Source organism: Oryzias latipes, chromosome 5, assembly GCF_053564925.1.
Source record: "Oryzias latipes strain Hd-rR chromosome 5, Olatipes_Hd-rR_3.1".
Taxonomy (NCBI): Eukaryota; Metazoa; Chordata; class Actinopteri; order Beloniformes; family Adrianichthyidae; genus Oryzias; species Oryzias latipes.
In genome coordinates, this window is record NC_136241.1 from 27,965,898 (window position 1) to 27,985,536 (window position 19,639).

Here is a 19,639-nt window from a genome sequence, read left to right on the forward strand (position 1 = left end):
CACATTCACACACTGATGGCGGCTCCGCTGCCGAACACTGGCGCCAACCTCCCACCAGAGGCAAGGTGGGGTTCAGTGTCGTGCCCAAGGACACTTCGACACATGTGCAGGAATCGAACCTGCAATCTTACGATGATGGGTCGACCGCCCTATCTCTGCACCATGGTCGCCCCCAAAGTTCAATTTAGTTTATTTCCAGTAACTTTTTGTAAAAGCTGCACTTATTCAGTCTTTTTCTGAACCTGTTTTGTCCCTTTTGGGGTTGCGGGGCTGCCTGGACCTATTCTAGCCGCTTGTGGGCGAGGGTGGGGGGCATCCTGGATGGGTCGCCATTCTGCTGCAGGGCCACAAATCACACACCCATGCACACTCATGTTCACATCTATGGACAACTTAGAGTGACCAATTAACCCATAAGGCATGTTTCTGGATGGGGGGGGGGGGGGATCCTTGGGGGGTGGGGGGTGCATACAGGCTTCACACAGAGGGGTCCCCCATTGGTGTTCTGTTTTGGGTCCTCCTGCTGGGACTTTGTTGCTGCTAGGCAAGAGCGCAAACCACTGATTTACGTTTGTTTGAATACATTTTTAATTAAAAAAAACAGCATTCTTACTCACTATGGGGTGTAGGCTATTCATATTCATATTTTAGTATCATTTTGTAACATTTGTTTAAAGGGAACATAACAATATAAGAAAAAGAATAACATTTTATTTCATACAACATTAAAAATGCTTGTTGTTGCTAAAAATACTGTAAACAAGAGTATATTTTTTTCTATGCACCAAATTTACAATTTTATTTAAATAAAAAAAAACAGTATTTAACTGTGGTTGGTTGACACGGTTCAAGGTTCAAGTTCAAGACTAAAAATTTGATTTTTACAACATTGAAGTATTTTGTTTAACAGCTATTTATTTTTACTCTTACTTATTACTATTTAGTAATTATTGAGGTTAATACTTTTAGTTTCCATTGAAGAAATAATATTTTCCTGTGAGGATCCAAATCAAAATAATACAAACTGAGCATTTTTAAAACATCCTAGCACACTGTATGGTCACAAGTCTTTGCTAAATTCAAAGTGTTTCCACACATTAGACTGGAATGACTGCTTGATCATTTTTCACATGTGTGTTATCCGCTGTGATGCACTTAGTCATTTTTAAGTTATAGTAAAATAAACCTACTGTTCCTCAATCCAAATGGAATTTTCCAATATCGATATAACCATTTTATTTCATTTTGAAACAAAGGTTTAATGGCATAGGTTAATTCAATTAACAACAATTACATAACAACAATTAACATAAATCGTTTTATCGATTGATTGATTAATCGTTTCACCCCTACCTCTGGATCGTAACTGTCATGATTTGAACTTGTTGTCTTGTTTTTGGTCCTTGTTCTGTCTTGTTTCTGTTTCCTGTTTTATTTTGAAAGTCTCCTGTCTTGTTTGTTTTCTTGAGTTTTACTTCCTTTGGTCCCCATCAGCCCTGATCGTGTCCACCTGTGTCTTGTCTGCCCTGTCTGTATATAAGTCTTGTCTCTGCCTTCCTCCTGTGTTGGTCCATTATTCCTGTTCCGGTGTTCATGCCATGCCATGCCATGCCATGCCATGCCATGCCATGCCATGCCATGCCATGCCATGCCATGCCATGCCATGCCATGCCATGCCATGCCATGCCATGCCATGCCATGTTCCTTGTCTCATGCCACGTCACAGTGAGTTTTTTTTTTTTGGCTTTGTCATCCTGCTCTGCAGCGCTTTTTGTTTGTTCTTTTTGTGTAATTAAACCCCTTGCCCTTGAACCGTGTGCCTCCGCCTCTGCATTCTGGGTCCTACCGGCTCTCGAGCCCCACCACTGTGACAGAATGGACCAACCCCATTTTCTGGACCCAGCAGAGCGGGACATGCGGCTTTTAGAGGCCTACTGCCTGGAAGCAGAGCCTGACTGCTGGCCCGACCCGCCAGAGCCTGACTGCTGGCCCGACCCGCCAGAGCCTGACTGCTGGCCCGACCCGCCAGAGCCTGACTGCTGGCCCGACCCGCCAGAGCCTGACTGCTGGCCCGACCCGCCAGAGCCTGACTGCTGGCCCGACCCGCCAGAGCCTGACTGCTGGCCCGACCCGCCAGAGCCTGACTGCTGGCCCGACCCGCCAGAGCCTGATCTGCCTCGCCGGACGGCGCGGCCCCCCGGCCGCCCTCCGGACCTGCCTCGCCGGACGGCGCGGCCCCCCGGCCGCCCTCCGGACCTGCCTCGCCGGACGGCGCGGCCCCCCGGCCGCCCTCCGGACCTGCCTCGCCGGACGGCGCGGCCCCCCGGCCGCCCTCCGGACCTGCCTCGCCGGACGGCGCGGACCCCCGGCCGTCCTCTGGACTCTTGTGCCCGTCGAGGTTTATCCTCCGGGGCCCCCCCCTCATGTGACTTTTGGAACCTCGGAGCGGTTCCTTGAGGGGGGGGGACTGTCATGATTTGAACTTGTTGTCTTGTTTATGGTCCTTGTTCTGTCTTGTTTCTGTTTCCTGTTTTATTTTGAAAGTCTCCTGTCTTGTCTGTTTTCTTGAGTTTTACTTCCTTTGGTCCCCATCAGCCCTGATCGTGTCCACCTGTGTCTTGTCTGCCCTGTCTGTATATAAGTCTTGTCTCTGCCTTCCTCCTGTGTTGGTCCATTATTCCTGTTCCGGTGTTCATGTCATGTCATGCCATGTTCCTTGTCTCATGCCACGTCACAGTGAGTTTTTGGTTTTGTCATCCTGCTCTGCAGCGCTTTTTGTTTGTTCTTTTTGTGTAATTAAACCCACTAGCCCTGATCCTCATGCCTCCGCCTCTGCGTCTGGGTCCAACCGGCTCTCGAGCCACCCTCCACCGTGACAGTAACAGTTCTAATATCATTATTTGAACAATAGTTACGAGCTAAAAGTTTTATTTCCCAATACAGAACCTTGAGGTTGGTTTTGCTGAGTTTGCTTTCTTTCTGATGTTGTGACAGACTTCTGTAGTTTTACATTTTCCTGTTTTATCACAGTACAGCAGTTCTGCTGGTCTGAGATGCTGATCAGCTGTTTGTGGTTCAATGCAGGAGCTGATCACAGCCTGGTACATCGGCTTCCTGTGTCTCATCCTGGCCAGTTTTCTGGTTTATTTGGCTGAAAAAGAAGACAATGAGCAGTTTGAGACCTATGCAGATGCCCTCTGGTGGGGTCTGGTAAGATGAATCACATCCCCTTTAGAAGCCCTTTTCTTCACTCCTCTTTTCTGTAAACTCCATCACCTCTGAAAGGTCTGTATCGTCTTCTGTTAGATCACCTTGACAACCATTGGCTATGGAGACAAGTTCCCCATCACCTGGAATGGGCGTCTACTGGCTGCAACCTTCACTCTAATTGGAGTTTCTTTTTTTGCCTTGCCAGCTGTGAGTCTTTTTACTATTGACTTGATTTCTTCTGAGTTCACCTGGGACCCCCACTCACCCTTATTCACCTGTCTGTCTCTTTTACTGTCCACAGGGAATTCTGGGCTCTGGTTTTGCTCTGAAGGTCCAAGAACAGCACAGACAGAAACACTTCGAGAAGAGGCGGAACCCGGCAGCTGGCCTCATACAGGTGAGACATCAGATCTGCTCAGCTATAGGTCAAATGTGTGAAAGTCAGCGGTGAAAGTTGTGCTAGTAGCTTTGAAAAGGTGTGAGTCAGCCCACAGAACGGACTGATAACAGGAACCATGCAGAGACTGAGGATTTGGACTTAAAGACCCACTCTGATTTTTTTTTTTTTAATCCAATTTCAAAGCATTTCAAGGGATCTTTTAACTATGACCATGCTGTTTTTGTTGGACATAGTTTCTGCAGAGCGGCAGTAGTTCATCAAAAACGTCCCTTGTGGACTGGATCATTGCTGCAGAGAAATGCCACCTCTCCTTCCCCTCCCTGTTACTGAGAGCTCTCTGTTTACATGCTCTCCTGCTAGTTCTCACCCCAACCAACCATTACAACAGCAAAAATGACGGACAATAGAGGACCCATCCAGCCGTACAGTTTTGAGCCAGGTGTCAGCTCGGAAGAGGAAAACAAAGACATGGATCTAGTTGTCTACAAGCAAATCCATCAGAGTGGAGCAGAACAGGGAGCTTGTGGTTTACCAATTGTAATTTCTATATCACAGCTGCAAGCTTTTTCAAACTTTGCTTTTTTTTGTCTGCTCCTGATTCACAATTTGTATAAAAAATACAATTCTAAGATTAATTTTCTTAATATATATCCTCCATCATCAGGAAAATGCCCAAAGAACACGTTAAAACTACCAAAACTTTTTTATCAGAGTGGGTCTTTAAGAGAGCCTGCATTTTTCAGCTGGTATGCTTGTGAAAATATATGCTGGGAACATGCTGTAAATAAACATTCAGACACTTAAGTAAGGATGCTAGCTTGAAAACAGATATTTATTAAAGTTCATAAACATGACATGTCATGCGCTGCATATGAAAGATGAGTCTGCGTGTCTGCAGGCCGCTTGGAGGGTTTATGCCACAAATCTGACTCGCACTGACCTGACATCCACCTGGGACTATTATGAACGGACAGTGTCTGTCCCCATGTACAGGTGAGAGACATCCGATTGATAATAATAATCCCAATCCACCAAAATCCTACTGTACCTCATCATCATGGTTTTCTCCCTGCAGGCTTATTCCTCCGCTCAACCAGCTGGACTTATTAAGAAACCTCAAGAACAAGTCAGGACTGTCTTTCAGGTCTGTAAGATGTCACAGCTCTCACTGAGCAGTGCAGAACTGTCTGCTACTCTCTAAATAACCTCCAGTCGCTGAAGTAACTTTATTGATTTTCTGTCCTGTAAGTGTCGGTCTTTGCATACATGTCCAGGTCCATAGAGGACCTGCAAGTTTTTAAAATGTTTTAAATTTTCCACTATTTTTTTTCTGTCGTCTTTTAGTCCAACAAACGTTTTACTGTAAGTGTTTGTCTGTGTGCAGGAAGGATGTCCAGCCTGAACCCTCCCCCAGGTCAGTCTTTTGCTCTGTTTTAATGTTGCAGAGAGCTTCTTTGCTGTTCTGAAAATGGATTAGATCACATCTTCAGACAGTTGGTTTAAGTCTTTAGCCATCTTAGTAGACTTAGCATCCCTGAGCTCAAACCAAGTCAAATCTTCAAGTTTTAGACTCTACTTATTAAAAAATCTATAAAAGCATGCCTTCCCCTGGATTTCTGAAGAATGAGCTGGATGAAGCAAATGGGTTCTCTTGCAGTGAGCAATACTGGGGTCAAGTCCTCATAGTTTGACCTTTGCATTGTCATCATGATGACACTAAAAGGTCCAGTGATGATTTTGCCACAGATGCAAAACCTTCCGAATCCACAAAATTGACTCTGTTCCCCCTCTAGTTCAGATCAAAAGACTGCTGGGTTTGATCCAGTCTTTTGGAGACACATATACACCTAAACTCATCTGCACTTAACAGCCATAAATGATGCAATCAAGGTCAAATCAAGGAGAAGAAAAGAAAGGGTTCAAGTGTCATTAAAAAGATCTTTAAAAAAATGTATACCTTATTGCATTAAAAAAAAACGATTTAAAGTCTTTCAGGGAAGTTCTCTTTCCAGAGTGGGTTCCAATGTCCCACCAACCTCTTTTACTTAAGTCACTGTCATCTGTCTTTCAACACTGTCTGTGTTTGAGACACTAAGTTTTGTAGATTCACGTTCACTGTATGCTAAGGCAGTACAAACAATATTTATTTGATTTATACCTTTTTTCTACAGTAGACGCCTTGAACCCACCGTCAGTGAGTTCATGGACACATCTGCTTAACCAAAAGGCCAAATATCAAACTACAAATTATTGTCAAACGTAGGCGCCTGGGCATGACCCATTAAGTTAAGGTCACAGTTGTGCCTTCCTCCCTGAATTTAGTCGGTTCCTCTTCACATTTCTGGGTGGTCTGAGCAGACATGAGCATTCATTTGTTTCAGGAAAATGAACCGTAATTCTGTGGGTCTAACTGGCTGTTTCTTGTACGCTTCATTTAATTTAAGCATGCAGCCTGTATGATCCAAATAGCTACAGTATTTGAAAAGATATCAAACTTTGTCCACGAGGAACCAGTTTGACACCAAATATCCTCAAATCTGATCTGATTACTTTTTTTTAATTTGTATATCTGTAAATGTGCAGCCAGAAAGTCAGCCTGAAGGAGAGGGTCTTCTCATCTCCCCGAAATTCAGCAACCAAAGGGAAAGGCTCCCCACAGCATGGTGAGTTTTACATAGAAACTGTATTTAATGTTGATTTCCATAAAAAGCTTGCTCACTGAAATAATTAAAAAAAAAAAAAAAGACACCAATATTTAAGATTTTTATAAAGAAAAGATTTTTCTATGCCAGATGAATGCTGTGATTACTCCAGGGTATCCTGGGAGTATCAGGGGCCTCCTCCCAGTTGGACACGCTTGAAATAGGAAGGCATCCCAGTGGCTTTCTCATCAGATCACTGAACAGCTGCCATTAACATTTTGATGTGGAGGAGTAATGGCTAAATAAAGCTCCTCCTCAGAAAAATTTAAGCTTCACATTCTGTCTCTAAAGGAGACAAGTTGCCTTAAAAAGGAAACTTGTTTCCATTTTTCATGTCAATCCATGACTGTAATCATTCGTTCATGACCCACAGTTCATGATCAAAGGTGAAGATAGGAATAGAGATTGACTAGCAAACTGAGAACTTTGACCAAGTTGTGCTTTAGTCACGATAAAACAGTAAAATAGGTCAATTAAAGTCTTTGTGGAAATATTTTGAATGTTGACCGTCACAGAGAAGTAGCTTGACTTTATGTCCAGCTCTGTGCTTCATCTAATTGGGCCCCATCAAAAGTCTTTGTGTTCCATACTCCCAAAGCATGTCCCATTGTGTTCCTCAGCAAACAATGTCAATTGGCTTTCCAAAAATGTGGTTAAAAATACATGGTAACCAAGTGTGTTCTCACAAGAACAGGCAGACGGCTAGTTCCAAATGCAGCAGGTTTATTAGCTCAGCTAAAGCTAAATCAGGGTCAGGGTCAACAACGGGCATGGGAGCATCAGAAAAGAGACAGGGGTAGTCAGGATCCAGGCAAGAGTCTGGGCAGGCAGCAGGCAAACAGAGTCAGAAACAGGGTCAGGAAACAGAAGATCAGGTCCAAATATAACACTCGATAAGGAAGGAAGAGTGGCAAAAACAATACTTTGCACTAGGGATGGCCCGTTTGACAGGAACGCTCCGGCGCTTGTTTCACCTTCGTGAAGCAGAGTGGTTCAGCACGCGTCGGGGCGTGTGTCAAGTAACGCAGATCACGTGGTTGATGACGTATGTAGCGCCAAAAGCATTGTTTGGTCGAACTACGGTTCACATGTCACTTGTGTTTGAACAGTTGGGCACGCTATTCTCTATAAATACAAATGAATCCCAAACATTTCCTGACCAGTTCTGTTGTTTCCCCTGTTTCGGAAACTACGTCAGTTCATTGCACTTTACCATGGCTCCTGATAAAAAACGTTCTGTGGCGTGGGATCATTGGTTTCTCCTAAAAAAGTAATACACTCTTAACGTTAGTTAAAGTTTGGGTTTTTATGTAAAGAAGTAATCAATTTCACTTTCTTAAGTGTGTTGCCTTTTGCACTGGTACTTGTTTGTTCTGCAGCACATTTGGTCTTCAAATGTCTATAAAATAATTTAATGACAAGTTGGCAAAAGAAAACCTGAAGAAAAATTGCTTTGTTTTTTATTTCTACATGTTTTCTTTCTGATATTAGGGGTCCCTGCAGTTGGTGCCGGTGTCACCCCTGGAGGAGTTGTTGGTCCTGGATTGCCTGGAGCCCCTGGAACTCCAGGAGGAGTCCAGGCCTTACGGAGATCCCCCAGCATGGAGCCCAGCATGGAGGAGAGTCCCAGTAAGGTTCCAAAGAGCTGGAGCTTTGGAGAACGCAGCAGAACCAGACAAGCATTCAGGATTCGAGGGGCAGCATCTCGGCAGAACTCAGAGGGTAAAAAAGACCACATCCTTTTTTACCCCCAGTCAAGACTTTTTGTGAAGAAAACTAAAGCAGTTTTCGGTAGTGATAACTGGATTCTGATATTTCTGCTGTAAAATTAACAGAAAAAAAGATTTAATAAACATGATTTAAAAATTAAAGATTTGATCAAAAGGGTTTAATGGTTACAATCACTTTTAATGTTAATAATGAAATGTGTCATATTGACACGCAGCGTTTGGGTAAGTGTAAGCTAGTTTAGGGTTCACGTCGGGGTAAGTTAACCTTGCTTTCTGGAATACCCCCCAGAAGCTTTAAAAGACAAAAGCAGATTGTCAACCAATATAATTAGCAGCTAACGAACAACAGCATTCACCAACAAAGAACTGTCGACAAACAAAATAATCTGACAATAAACAGGTAACAAAAAAATAAATCACCAACAGCAAACACGGAAAATGTCCCCAAAAAATATAGGTACCAACAATCAAATGTTAACAAACTAAACAACTGTCAATGACAACAAAAACAAACCATATTTCAACAAACACGACTAAGTGTCAATAAATACAAATAAATATGTGGAACAATACCAACTATCAAGGGACAAGAACTGCATTTAGCGTATAAATCGGTCTGTCAGCAAACAAATAGCTATGCAGGAAACAAATACAGCTCTCCGTAAACACAAAAACCTGTCCAAAAAACATTTGTCAACAAGCAAGAACATCTGGTAACGCTTCCTTTTACAGTACAGTACTTACAGTGTACTTAATTGGTATTTACATGGTACTTGTAGTGTAACTACTGGGTACTTTCAGGGTACTTACATGGTACTTTTTATGGAATTTACTGGGTACTTACAGTGTGTTTACATGGTACTTTCTATGGGACTTTACTGGGTACTTACATGGTACTTTTTGTGTCTACTCTGTACTTACATGGTACATACTGTATTTATATGGTACTATTTGGTTCATACCTATGTGGTACATACTGGGTATTTATAATATTCTTACTGGGTATTTACATGTTGTGCAAAGGTGTCTTTTATGGTACTTACCACATGTAAGAACAAGGTAAGTACAAATAAAGTACTTTGACCTTTAGGTCTGCACTCGCTGCATGTTTCAAGGTATTTACCATGAATTTACCACATAAACTACCCCTTAAGTACACTGAAACTGTAACTGTAAAAGAAAGTCAGCCCTATTTCCACTCTATTACATGGTACTTTCAGTAGTAAATGCTGGGTATGTACACGTATTACCTTCCCGTACAGTGTACATACACACTTGGTCTTCTGACCTCACCACATGAGACAATGCTAACCTGTTAAGGGTAAAGTAACTACATTGTAAAAACATGTTCTGGCCTGATTACTTCTTGTAACATGAGGCAAGTTTAAAGAGAAACAAGACAGCAGTGAAAACAACAATCTTTAATATAATACATGTCTGCAGCATACAAAGTGTCATCACAATAAAATAGGTTTTAAGTACAAAACAGTGCAAAGGAGAATTCTAAAAAACACATTATTGGCCTGAGGGTCGTGCTTTTTGTCCATCAAAATTCTTTCAGCAGAGTTTGGTAACGGTGCAGGACTTCTTCAGGGTTTGTAACTGCAAGAAAATTCACAATATGAGCTCAAGTGAACATAAAAAGCAGAACGACTTTGAAGTACAAAATATATTTTACTTATTTAATCATTTCTGTAATGAGTTTGATAAATTTCTGTGAATTATTTTTCGCTTTGACTGTAATGCTTGAAATTAATCAATTATCCTCATTTATGAACATGACAATAAATTATTCACAACTTTATATTTTAGTTACATAAACAAGAACAACAAAAAAGAAATCAAAGAAAAAAAATCAAAATTGCCATAAAAAAATCTAATTTGTTTAGACAAAGAATGACAAAAGCAATGTTTTAATTGGCAATTACTGTGTGTATTTCTTCTTTATAAATATTATTCGCACCTACTATTTGCATTAGCATGAAAAACATTGCAGTGTAAAAGAAAAGGAAAAAAGAAATAAATAGGCAATTTCAAATTCAACACAGTTATTCACAAAAATATGTTTTAATTTTCAAACAGTTACACTCACTGTGTTGGGTGGTATTGTTGTCTCTCTCATATTTGAAAATAAATAAATAAAAATAAAATAAAAACGGCGAAAGAAAAGAAAATGGGGAAAATGCAGTTAAACTCTTCATTAATGTAAATAATATGTCCACTTGGTGGATTTAACTTACTTTAGCTTACTCTCCTGTGGATTCGTCTGGAATGTCTTCTTCACCACAGCTGATCTAAAGCGGTAAAAAGACGGAAGTACGTCATCATTATTTTAAATAAACGCCTTTCTTTGATTTTCCCAGAAAGACGTGCGCTCAGTCAAACGAGCACAGAACAACAGACTTTATCATTTAGGCTACGTGTTTGTTTTACAGGTGCCTCTCTCCTGGTAAGTAACAACAATGTTTGTAGATTTTCATTACAAACTTTGAAAATGTATACATGAAATAACTGAAATTATTGGAGTAAGGTAGACATGCTCTTACGTCACGTTTCAAACACAGAGATAGTGGCTTGAAATCACGAGGTTAGCTTCTTTATAAAGTTTGATCAGTTTAAATATTTGCATGTAATTTATCCAATATTTAAAAAAAACAAAAACACTGGCTTACCTGCCAGATGAAGAGAAATTCAAACTGTTGCGCGCGCCTCGAGGCTCTCCGGATTAATCTGCACGTTCACTTTGGGGGTAGTTGTGCTGCATTCAAGTGCGCTGGGAATTTGCAACGTTACTTGCCCCGACCTAGTTAACAAAAACACACACTCGGGGTGTTTTTAGTATTAAAAGTAAATATTTAGCCTTGTTGTTTTACATATTTTCCTGACATTATATAATATATATTAAAACAAGTTCATTTTTAGAACAATATTTAAAAAAAAGTTAAGTTTTGAATAATTTATTATCATGTTTTTAAATGAGGATAATTGATTAATTTCAAGCATTACAGTCAAAGCGATAAAAAAATCAGAGATTTATCAAACTCATTACAGAAATGATTAAATAAGTAAAATATATTTTGTACTTCATCAAAGTCGTTCTGCTTTTTATGTTCACTTGAGCTCATATTGTGAATTTTCTTGCAGTTACAAACCCTGAAGAAGTCCTGCACCGTTACCAAACTCTGCTGAAAGAATTTTGATGGACAAAAAGCACGACCCTCAGGCCAATAATGTGTTTTTTAGAATTCTCCTTTGCACTGTTTTGTACTTAAAACCTATTTTATTGTGATGACACTTTGTATGCTGCAGACATGTATTATATTAAAGATTGTTGTTTTCACTGCTGTCTTGTTTCTCTTTAAACTTGCCTCATGTTACAAGAAGTAATCAGGCCAGAACATGTTTTTACAATGTAGTTACTTTACCCTTAACAGGTTAGCATTGTCTCATGTGGTGAGGTCAGAAGACCAAGTGTGTATGTACACTGTACGGGAAGGTAATACGTGTACATACCCAGCATTTACTACTGAAAGTACCATGTAATAGAGTGGAAATAGGGCTGACTTTCTTTTACAGTTACAGTTTCATTGTACTTAAGGGGTAAGTACCAAGTAATATTCAAGTGAACATACCCGGTATTTAGTAATGAAAGTACCATGTAGCTGAGTGGAAATAGGGCTGACTTTCTTTTACAGTTACAGTTTCAGTGTACTTAAGGGGTAGTTTCTGTGGTAAATTCATGGTAAATACCATGAAACATGCAGCGAGTGCAGACCTAAAGGTCAAAGTACTTTATTTGTACTTACCGTGTTCTTACATGTGGTAAGTACCATAAAAGACACCTTTGCACAACATGTAAATACCCAGTAAGAATATTATAAATACCCAGTATGTACCACATAGGTATGAACCAAATAGTACCATATAAATACACAGTATGTACCATGTAAGTACAGAGTAGACACAAAAAGTACCATGTAAGTACCTAGTAAAGTCCCATAGAAAGTACCATGTAAACACACTGTAAGTACCCAGTAAATTCCATAAAAAGTACCATGTAAGTACCCTGAAAGTACCCAGTAGTTACACTATAAGTACCATGTAAATACCAATTAAGTACACTGTAAGTACTGTACTGTAAAAGGAAGCGTTACCGAACATCTTTTTAGAAAACAAACCCACTCTTCTAAAACACAATGTTCTACTAGTATAAAAATGTGTCTATGAATAAATTCAGAAGATCCCCAATTAAAAACAACAAAATTGCTCCAAACATTTTACCAAAAATCTGCAAACAAAAGAAACATGTTGCCAAATACTTTTCACGTCAAACATCCAAACATAAAGCAATGCTTATTCATTCATTGCTTATTTAGTTATTTCACTCTGAAACAACTGCACACATAATTGATTCTGCTTTTCACAGTTTGAACGATTAGACTGGAGCTGGCTTCATGCTGCTGCACATATTTCCTGTTATTTAAAGGGCCACTAAAGGGATTCCTTCACATTCAATTACATTTAGATCAGTGGTCACATTCAACACTTTAGATTTGGAACAACAGCTTATTTCTGCATAATAAAACGTCAGTGTGATCCATCAGTCAGTCAGACTAGAAGCACTGTACGTTTTTTAGTTCATTTCAGTTTGACCAGCTGGTCTTAATTTCAGCACAGATTCTTTTCTAAACACAAATCAGCTGAGTGTGTGTTCAGACCAGAGCTGTTTGGTTTGACGCAGAGTTTGTTTCCTCTAATAGTCTCCTTAAATTGAGCAGAGCTGATCTGAACTGTATATGGATGGGTTCATCTCAGTGACTGTTTATCAAGTGGACCAAGTGAGTGTAACACACCCATAGAAAATGACTTACCTCCAGCTCCGACAAACTGAAGTCAATTCAGTGACCTTCTCTTCTGCAATATGGACACCGCCATGTAGGAACTAAAAATCATCGGTAAGCAGTGATTGCTCCGAGTAGATCTGAGTAAACATTTCAATGGCAACCATTCTAGCCAATCAGGAGTGAGCTTGTTTGAAAGCCACGCTCCAACCACTTGAAAGACGGTTTGGGAGAAACTCTCAATCAAATGAACTAAACGTTGGGGGCCAGCAGGCACAATCTACTTTTATTGAGGTATAATTTATGACGTTTTGTTTATTCTTGAAGCAGAATCTATGTTAGCTCCTGTTATTTTGGGCGGGTGTTATAATTCTTTTGAACTCTTTTCTTAAAGCTACAAAAAACACAGCTGGTACATATTGTTTATGGCCATACCAACCACTGCAGTACAAAAAAAACTGTCCTTTCATAGCTCAACTACACCATAAGACATTTTTCATCTTTTTGGAGTCTTAATCAGATTCATATTGTGGATTTTTGTAACGTTTTTTCTATTTAATTGTGCATTAATCAAATCACTTCCTTGACCAGATAGTTTGCCTGCATTTACTTTGTAGTAAATTGCATCAAAGTTCACTTAGGTGAACAAGAATCCTTCTCTTTGGTGGGAATAGGATTGGGGTTTTATGGTTGTTCACCACCGTGGGTTTTCAAGCCGATGACCCAGAAAACAAACTTTGGTGCAAATCAAACAGAGTAAAAAAAACTTGGATCAGGAGGTAAACTCAGAATCAGCGTTGCCAGATAGTCATGGTTTTCCAGCCCAAAAGTTATCTAAAAACAGCAAGACTACACTGAAAATCCACCCAAAAAGTTAACTAAAAAAACTGCCAAAACAAACCTTAACCCGCCCAACTTATCTCTACCTGCACAAAACCATTTTTGCCCGCAAACTCAAAATCAAAACCGTCGTATTGGGTGGGAAACTGCCTGGCAACACTGCTCAGAATCAGGAGTAGGGGTGGGGGGGTCACAGACAAGTGTTTCTCCTCGCTCTTCTCCTAAAAAGGAAAAGCGGTAGAGGGAGCAGTGAGGAAGTCTGGGCATGAAGCAAACAACAATCAGAACCGATTTGAGCTGGTCTCATTGGATCTTCCTCTAATGACGGTGTTGCTTCTTTTTTTCCTCTCGTAGTGCTCATAGAGATGCAGGACGAAGAGTTCAGACAGAAGAACTCCCCAGGTCAGCGCGTGCACAAACACACACAAACACCCAAGTTAGAATAGCAGGTTCCTCATAACACAGGATTGACTTCCATTCATACACGCAGTCTGGCCCCAAACACCTTAACCTGACCTTAACCAGTTAAAACCTAAACTTAACTAGGCGCCTAATGATATGGTTCACCACTGCGATCAATAAGGGCCCTACAGGGAAACAAAAACTACTTGGGGTTAGAACTTCCTGTCATGTGATGAGAGAGCTCATCACATGACAGGAAGTTCTAACCAGCAGGCTGCTTCAGGTGTGCTTCCAGGCTGCTGGACGTTACATCCTGTCATGTGCCACCTGTTCTTTCAGAGGCCAGCCTGCCAGGAGAAGACATGGCAGATGACAACAAGAGCTGCCACTGCGAGTTTGTCCCTCAGGATCTGACGCCGGGGATAAAGGTCACCATCAGAGCCATTTGGTATGGGCCACCAGGGAGAGACTTGCACGTCTTACCTGACAACCATTCATCGCTTTATTCACTCTTTATTTGCACTTTTTTATGGGTTTTAATTCACTTTTTCATTACTTACTTTTTATTTGTGCTCACCCCAGGGTCAAAGGTCACCATCGGCTGTTGGGTAAGAGCAGAGAAGTCCAGTTTCAGTTAGCTCCATTGTTCCCGTCATTCCCATCTGTGCTCTCACGTGTTAGTGAAGCTCTTCTACCCACATTTGATTCTTGCTCCTGCTCTTCCTCTCTGAACTGTGCAGTAGTCTTCCTCCGTGCTGTCTGAAAAGTCAGGTCTCAGATGGTCCATTTCTTTGGACCCTAAACTTGAAATGGCCTCTAAAAAATGCAAACACATGATGGGATTTTGCCCATTTGCAAACTACATGTTTCTACTCACTGTGTTTAGAGACTGAAACTTGCAATAAGTGAGAGAAATCCTGTCTCTACTGTTTTTTTCAGGCCTTCATCTTTGGCAAACACCTGACATGAAACTCTCTGAATAAGTCGAAACCCTTCCAGTAAACTCTGATATCAAAAAAAAATTCCTCTTGAAGTCCTTTGTTTATTCCAAAAGAGAAAACCTCTCCATCTTTCCTTTGAAGCCAAATCAACAAACACAGAAGGTTCTGTTCCAGAAAACAGGTTCAATGAAACTTAGAGCATCAGTCAAATCTAAACTTAGATTTGGTTGCCATGGCAATTCCTCCCTGTGAACCAAAGGTTTATTGAATCCTGTATTTCTGTTCCTAAGTCACAGTTTTGCTTCCTCATTCATATAGTTTACGTCAAAGGGACGGGTAGAAATGGAATTATGTGCTTTACACATATTTTTCATGTGAAGATTTTTTGTCAAAATATCATATTTAGGAAAATGTGAAATAATGAAAGGATAGTTTTGTAATACATTCCATCATTTCAGATGGCTTTGATGTAGAGAATTGAACAGGGCAGAATTGAAGCTCAACTTGTTCATTTGCAGGTATATATGTCCTTTAAAAAAAGATTAGATAATCATACAGAAGAAACTAAAAACTGAACTTGAAACCAATAACTGATCTTTAATGTCTTCAGTGACTTAGAATTCGGTAAAAAAATATATCAGATTCGTGATCATATTCTCATATTTGAGTGACTTGGTTTGCATCTAAAAGACCCACTCCAATGAAAATTGTGTTTTTGGTGTTTTTAACACATCCTTGTGGAAGAAGAAAAATTAATCATATACACATCTAACCATAATGATTATAAACATCCATCAACTTGTTGCTTTATGCTCCTTCATGGTTTTACCCTCCCCTTCTATAAAAACCCTCCTATCCCCCCTCTCTAACATCTCTCTCTCTTCTTCACTGCTTTTCTTTTCTGTCTGGTTCAACAAAAAACTGTTACAAATATAACATGAATAAATATTAGCCTAAATTACAAAATTCAAACATACCTCTGGTATGTCAGAAGACTCATAACCCATGTTGTAACAGTAAAATATGTCCATCACAAGAGGAAACAGAGACCTCTCAGCAACAACAAGAGGAAGGGGGGGCTTGCTTGCTCATTGCCGAAAGTCCCGCCCACAATTCAGAGGCGAATTTCTAATAAACTCCCGTCGCTCTGCATAAACTTTGTCCTAGAAAAGGACACAATTTTGGGGATTTTGGCTAACAATAATAATTAAAAGAGCTCTGGGAAGGCTTTTAGATCAAAAGATTATGGGAGTAGGTCTTTCAAAATATCCTTTTTGTTAAATAAAGGTGGTGAATGTACAGTCAAAATAATTTTTGTGTTTGTTATATATTTGTTACTCCATTTTTTTCTGGTGTTCTTTTTCATATCTGAATTGTTGGTCTACTACAGTCATTTGTTAAACAGCATCTTAGCTCTGAATGAGTTAAACTCATACTTCCATATTGAGTGTCAAGAGTTACGTTAAACTTGTTTCCTCGAACAGAACCCTGTTTTTTCTGTTATTTGGCCCAGCGAGCCAACGAAACGACTACAGCTGAGACCCGCGTTGGTCCTGATCCTCACACTGTAACCTCTGCGGGTGAATCAGGTTCATGTGCAGTAACTGATAGTTTTTTGGTTCCTTTGTCAGCATCATGCGCTTCATGGTTTCAAAGAGGAAGTTTAAGGAGAGCCTTCGTCCCTATGATGTCATGGATGTGATTGAGCAGTATTCAGCCGGACACCTGGACATGCTGGCCCGCATTAAGAACCTCCAGGCCCGGTAAAACTCTTGATCCCTCACGTTAGCTGTCTGATCGGAAACTTTCAAATACTGCGCTGTTGATCGTGTCTCCTGATTGGCAGGGTGGATCAGATTGTTGGACGAGGAACACCAATTGCAGCAGACAAGGATCGGCCTAAAGGAGCTACTGATGAGTTACCCGAGGACCCGAGCATGATGGGACGGCTAGGAAAGGTTGAAAAACAGGTGAACTTGTTGCAGCCAGTGTGAGACATTAAGACCAATCAAACCACTGTTAGTGATTAATGAAAACTGATAGAGGTAGGTCAGTTCTTTATATCTGTTGTTATACAAATCGGCCAACTGATAGCTCCTTTTAGAGCAATGTGTGGCATAACCAAGCCCCAGCCATTGGCCTGGAATTTGACCAAAGCAGGAAGAATCTAAAGTAGCCGTTTCTCAACAGACCCGTCAGAAGAGAGCAATTGTCCATTTACTCCCAGTTTAAGCAGAGGTTTTACACTAAAAAGTAGATTATTTACATCCTGTTTTTATACTTAATCATTTTTCTACGGCAACTCAAACTTAAAACTCAACATTAGAACTGAAACTTGTGCATTAGGGGCCATGTTTTGTGATTGGCATTGGACTTCTAGATGGACTGAATTGATTTTTTACTGTACTTTGTCTCTATAGCTTGCCATTTTCAGAAATGTCATTAGGGTGGGTCAATGTATCTCTTCATGTTGTTGTTTTTCCATTTAAAATTCTACGGTTGGCATCAGAGATTATCTGTCCAATGTATAAGTCTCTCCTTTTGGGCAGTCTCTAGGCACTACCCAAAATGCAAGGAACATTAAACCAATCTAAATAATTGCTTCATGATAATCAGTTCAAAATATTCTAATAAGGTCTTTTAACAAGTTAACAGCTGATTACATTGAACATTTTTTGGTGATACACTTATGGTGGAGAGGAAAACTGTTTAAATTGTAAAAAAGGAACCAGACTCAACACGGGTCACCATCTTCCATGTCTGGTTTGGTTCAGAGAGGACGGAAAAGACTCAAATAAAAACACTTAAACATCTGCTTTACCTACAATGACATATTTTCATGGGTAAGAAAGAGATCATATAATTAGAATGTTAAGGAAACGCCCTGTAGATCCTAGATTGACAAACTGAGGAAGTGAGGCGGGATAAAAACAGAGGAAGTGGGAGATGTGTATTCATCTGAAACCGCACCTCTGCCAGACTAAACTCTAAACCAGGGGTGGGCAAACTTTTTGACTTGTGAGCCACAAAGGGTTCAATTTGACAGAAGGACCGAACCAGGACCAGATGCAAGGGGTGTTTTGGTAATCCACCTCATAAGAGAAAGCAATAACATTACTTTAATTTTGATTTCAAAATAATATATATTGTAAAAAACAGATCATTTTGGAGTTTGTGACTTTTGTTCTCATTTTTTTGGCAATTGAACCAACAGGTTGCTATCTTTCAGGGAAAAATAGAATCTTAGAGGACTGCTGCATTCATGTGTTATTGGAGTTATCGGAAAAATGACTAACTCAGAAATAACACCTAAACATAACAAAAAGACAAATCTTCCAACACCAAATGAATGTGGCATCACCTTCTGCACCCAAAAAAAAGGTTATCAAAGTTATTGATTATGTACCATCTATGGGGAGACACCCCAATTACAGGGAAAATAAAACATTAATAAGGATCATCAATGTACTTCAAGCCAGATTACATACCGGTAGTTTATTTGGTCTCCCAGGTTGTAGTTTGCCTACCCCCTGCTCTAAACTGACTCTTTCCTTTCTGGCTTCTGTTTCTCAGGTCATGTCGATGGAGAGGAAGCTGGACTTCCTGGTAAACATTTACATTCAGCGAATGGGAATCCCTCAGGCGGAAACTGATGCTTACTTCGGATCCAAGGAGCCTGACCCAGCCCCTCCCTACCACAGCCCAGTGGATCAGCTGGAGAAAAGCCAGTCCATCTCCAAAATCATGCAGTGAGTGTATCCACTTTTTTTTTGCACAACATTTTTGCTCTTTCCTTTTCACTCTAAAGACAATTGTGTCAACTAAAGCAAAGTTTTGGCACAGATTTGCACCCCCCCCCGCAATAATTATGTAAGCTAGAGCTATGTGTGCTTGCTGAGACTTTAACCTCAGAGCCAAAGCCTGCAGAGAAACGGAAATGAATCTTGCAGGAATTTGTTTTCATAATAACCCATGAGGAGACAGCAGCGCAGAGGCATAAAGGAGCGCTCTATGAGCTATATGATGAAAAGTCACTCTTCTTCACTGACCTTTAGGTCCCTGTAAGCAGTTTGACTGCAAGAGAAGACAACAGCAGGGAAAAGGGACAGCCCAGTTTCATGCCTCCTCCAGTGTGAAAGGCATCCGAACTGCTGAGTCAGTCTGTGCCGGACATGAAAGATGGCTATCTCAGCTTTTTAAATGACGAGTTATGGGCTGATCGAGCAACACACAGCTTCCGTAGAACAGATTTGGAGAGGAAGTGTGCACAGACATTTAACAAAGTGTTAATCTAGTCTTGCAAATTGATATGATGTGATGTTCTTCAAGAAGAAGAGTAAGACCTTTAAGCTACTCTCATTTAGCCTCAGGGCTTGATCAGAGCATTTCCACATTACCTTTGTTCCGAAAAAGACTGTAGTTCCTTTAGTAAAGCAAAACTGGGTGGCTGAGTATAGCAGGAATTAGTTTGTCACACACATACAGTGGTGCAGAGGTAAAGTGATCGACTTCTTAACAGAAGGTCACAGGTTTGGTTCCCGCCCGTCCAGCCCATGTTTCAAAGTGTCAAATA

General features: G+C 40.5%; 1 protein-coding gene and 1 long non-coding RNA gene across 7 annotated transcripts in view; one reads left to right on the forward strand and one right to left on the reverse strand.

Moving 5' to 3' along the window:
* LOC101156642 (potassium voltage-gated channel subfamily KQT member 2) overlaps nucleotides 1-19,639 on the forward strand; it is a 32,851-nt gene that overhangs the window by 8,944 nt on the left and 4,268 nt on the right. Inside the window, exons 6-19 of one of the 6 annotated variants that reach the window (XR_013656075.1) lie at nucleotides 3,085-3,210; nucleotides 3,307-3,417; nucleotides 3,512-3,607; nucleotides 4,509-4,603; nucleotides 4,686-4,754; nucleotides 4,995-5,024; nucleotides 6,194-6,273; nucleotides 7,804-8,034; nucleotides 14,078-14,125; nucleotides 14,465-14,573; nucleotides 14,708-14,733; nucleotides 16,698-16,829; nucleotides 16,913-17,036; nucleotides 18,640-18,815. Coding sequence is in view for 4 of the 6 variants with exons in the window: in XM_023955136.2 (XP_023810904.1) it covers nucleotides 3,085-3,210; nucleotides 3,307-3,417; nucleotides 3,512-3,607; nucleotides 4,509-4,603; nucleotides 4,686-4,754; nucleotides 4,995-5,024; nucleotides 6,194-6,273; nucleotides 7,804-8,034; nucleotides 14,078-14,125; nucleotides 14,465-14,573; nucleotides 16,698-16,829; nucleotides 16,913-17,036; nucleotides 18,640-18,815 (1,427 nt within the window). In the remaining 2 variants the exon portion in view is untranslated. Of the gene's footprint in view, nucleotides 1-3,084; nucleotides 3,211-3,306; nucleotides 3,418-3,511; nucleotides 3,608-4,508; nucleotides 4,604-4,685; nucleotides 4,755-4,994; nucleotides 5,025-6,193; nucleotides 6,274-7,803; nucleotides 8,035-11,186; nucleotides 11,384-14,077; nucleotides 14,126-14,464; nucleotides 14,574-14,707; nucleotides 14,734-15,064; nucleotides 15,240-16,697; nucleotides 16,830-16,912; nucleotides 17,037-18,639; nucleotides 18,816-19,639 lie in introns of those variants that run through there. The other 5 variants (XR_013656076.1, XM_023955136.2, XM_023955137.2 and 2 more) reach the window with 5 other exon arrangements.
* On the reverse strand, nucleotides 9,449-10,841 carry LOC144992201 (uncharacterized). The gene is made up of 3 exons (XR_013656077.1): nucleotides 10,715-10,841; nucleotides 10,283-10,336; nucleotides 9,449-9,644 (listed from the first exon to the last, which is right to left on the reverse strand). It is a non-coding gene; the product is annotated as an uncharacterized LOC144992201 (long non-coding RNA).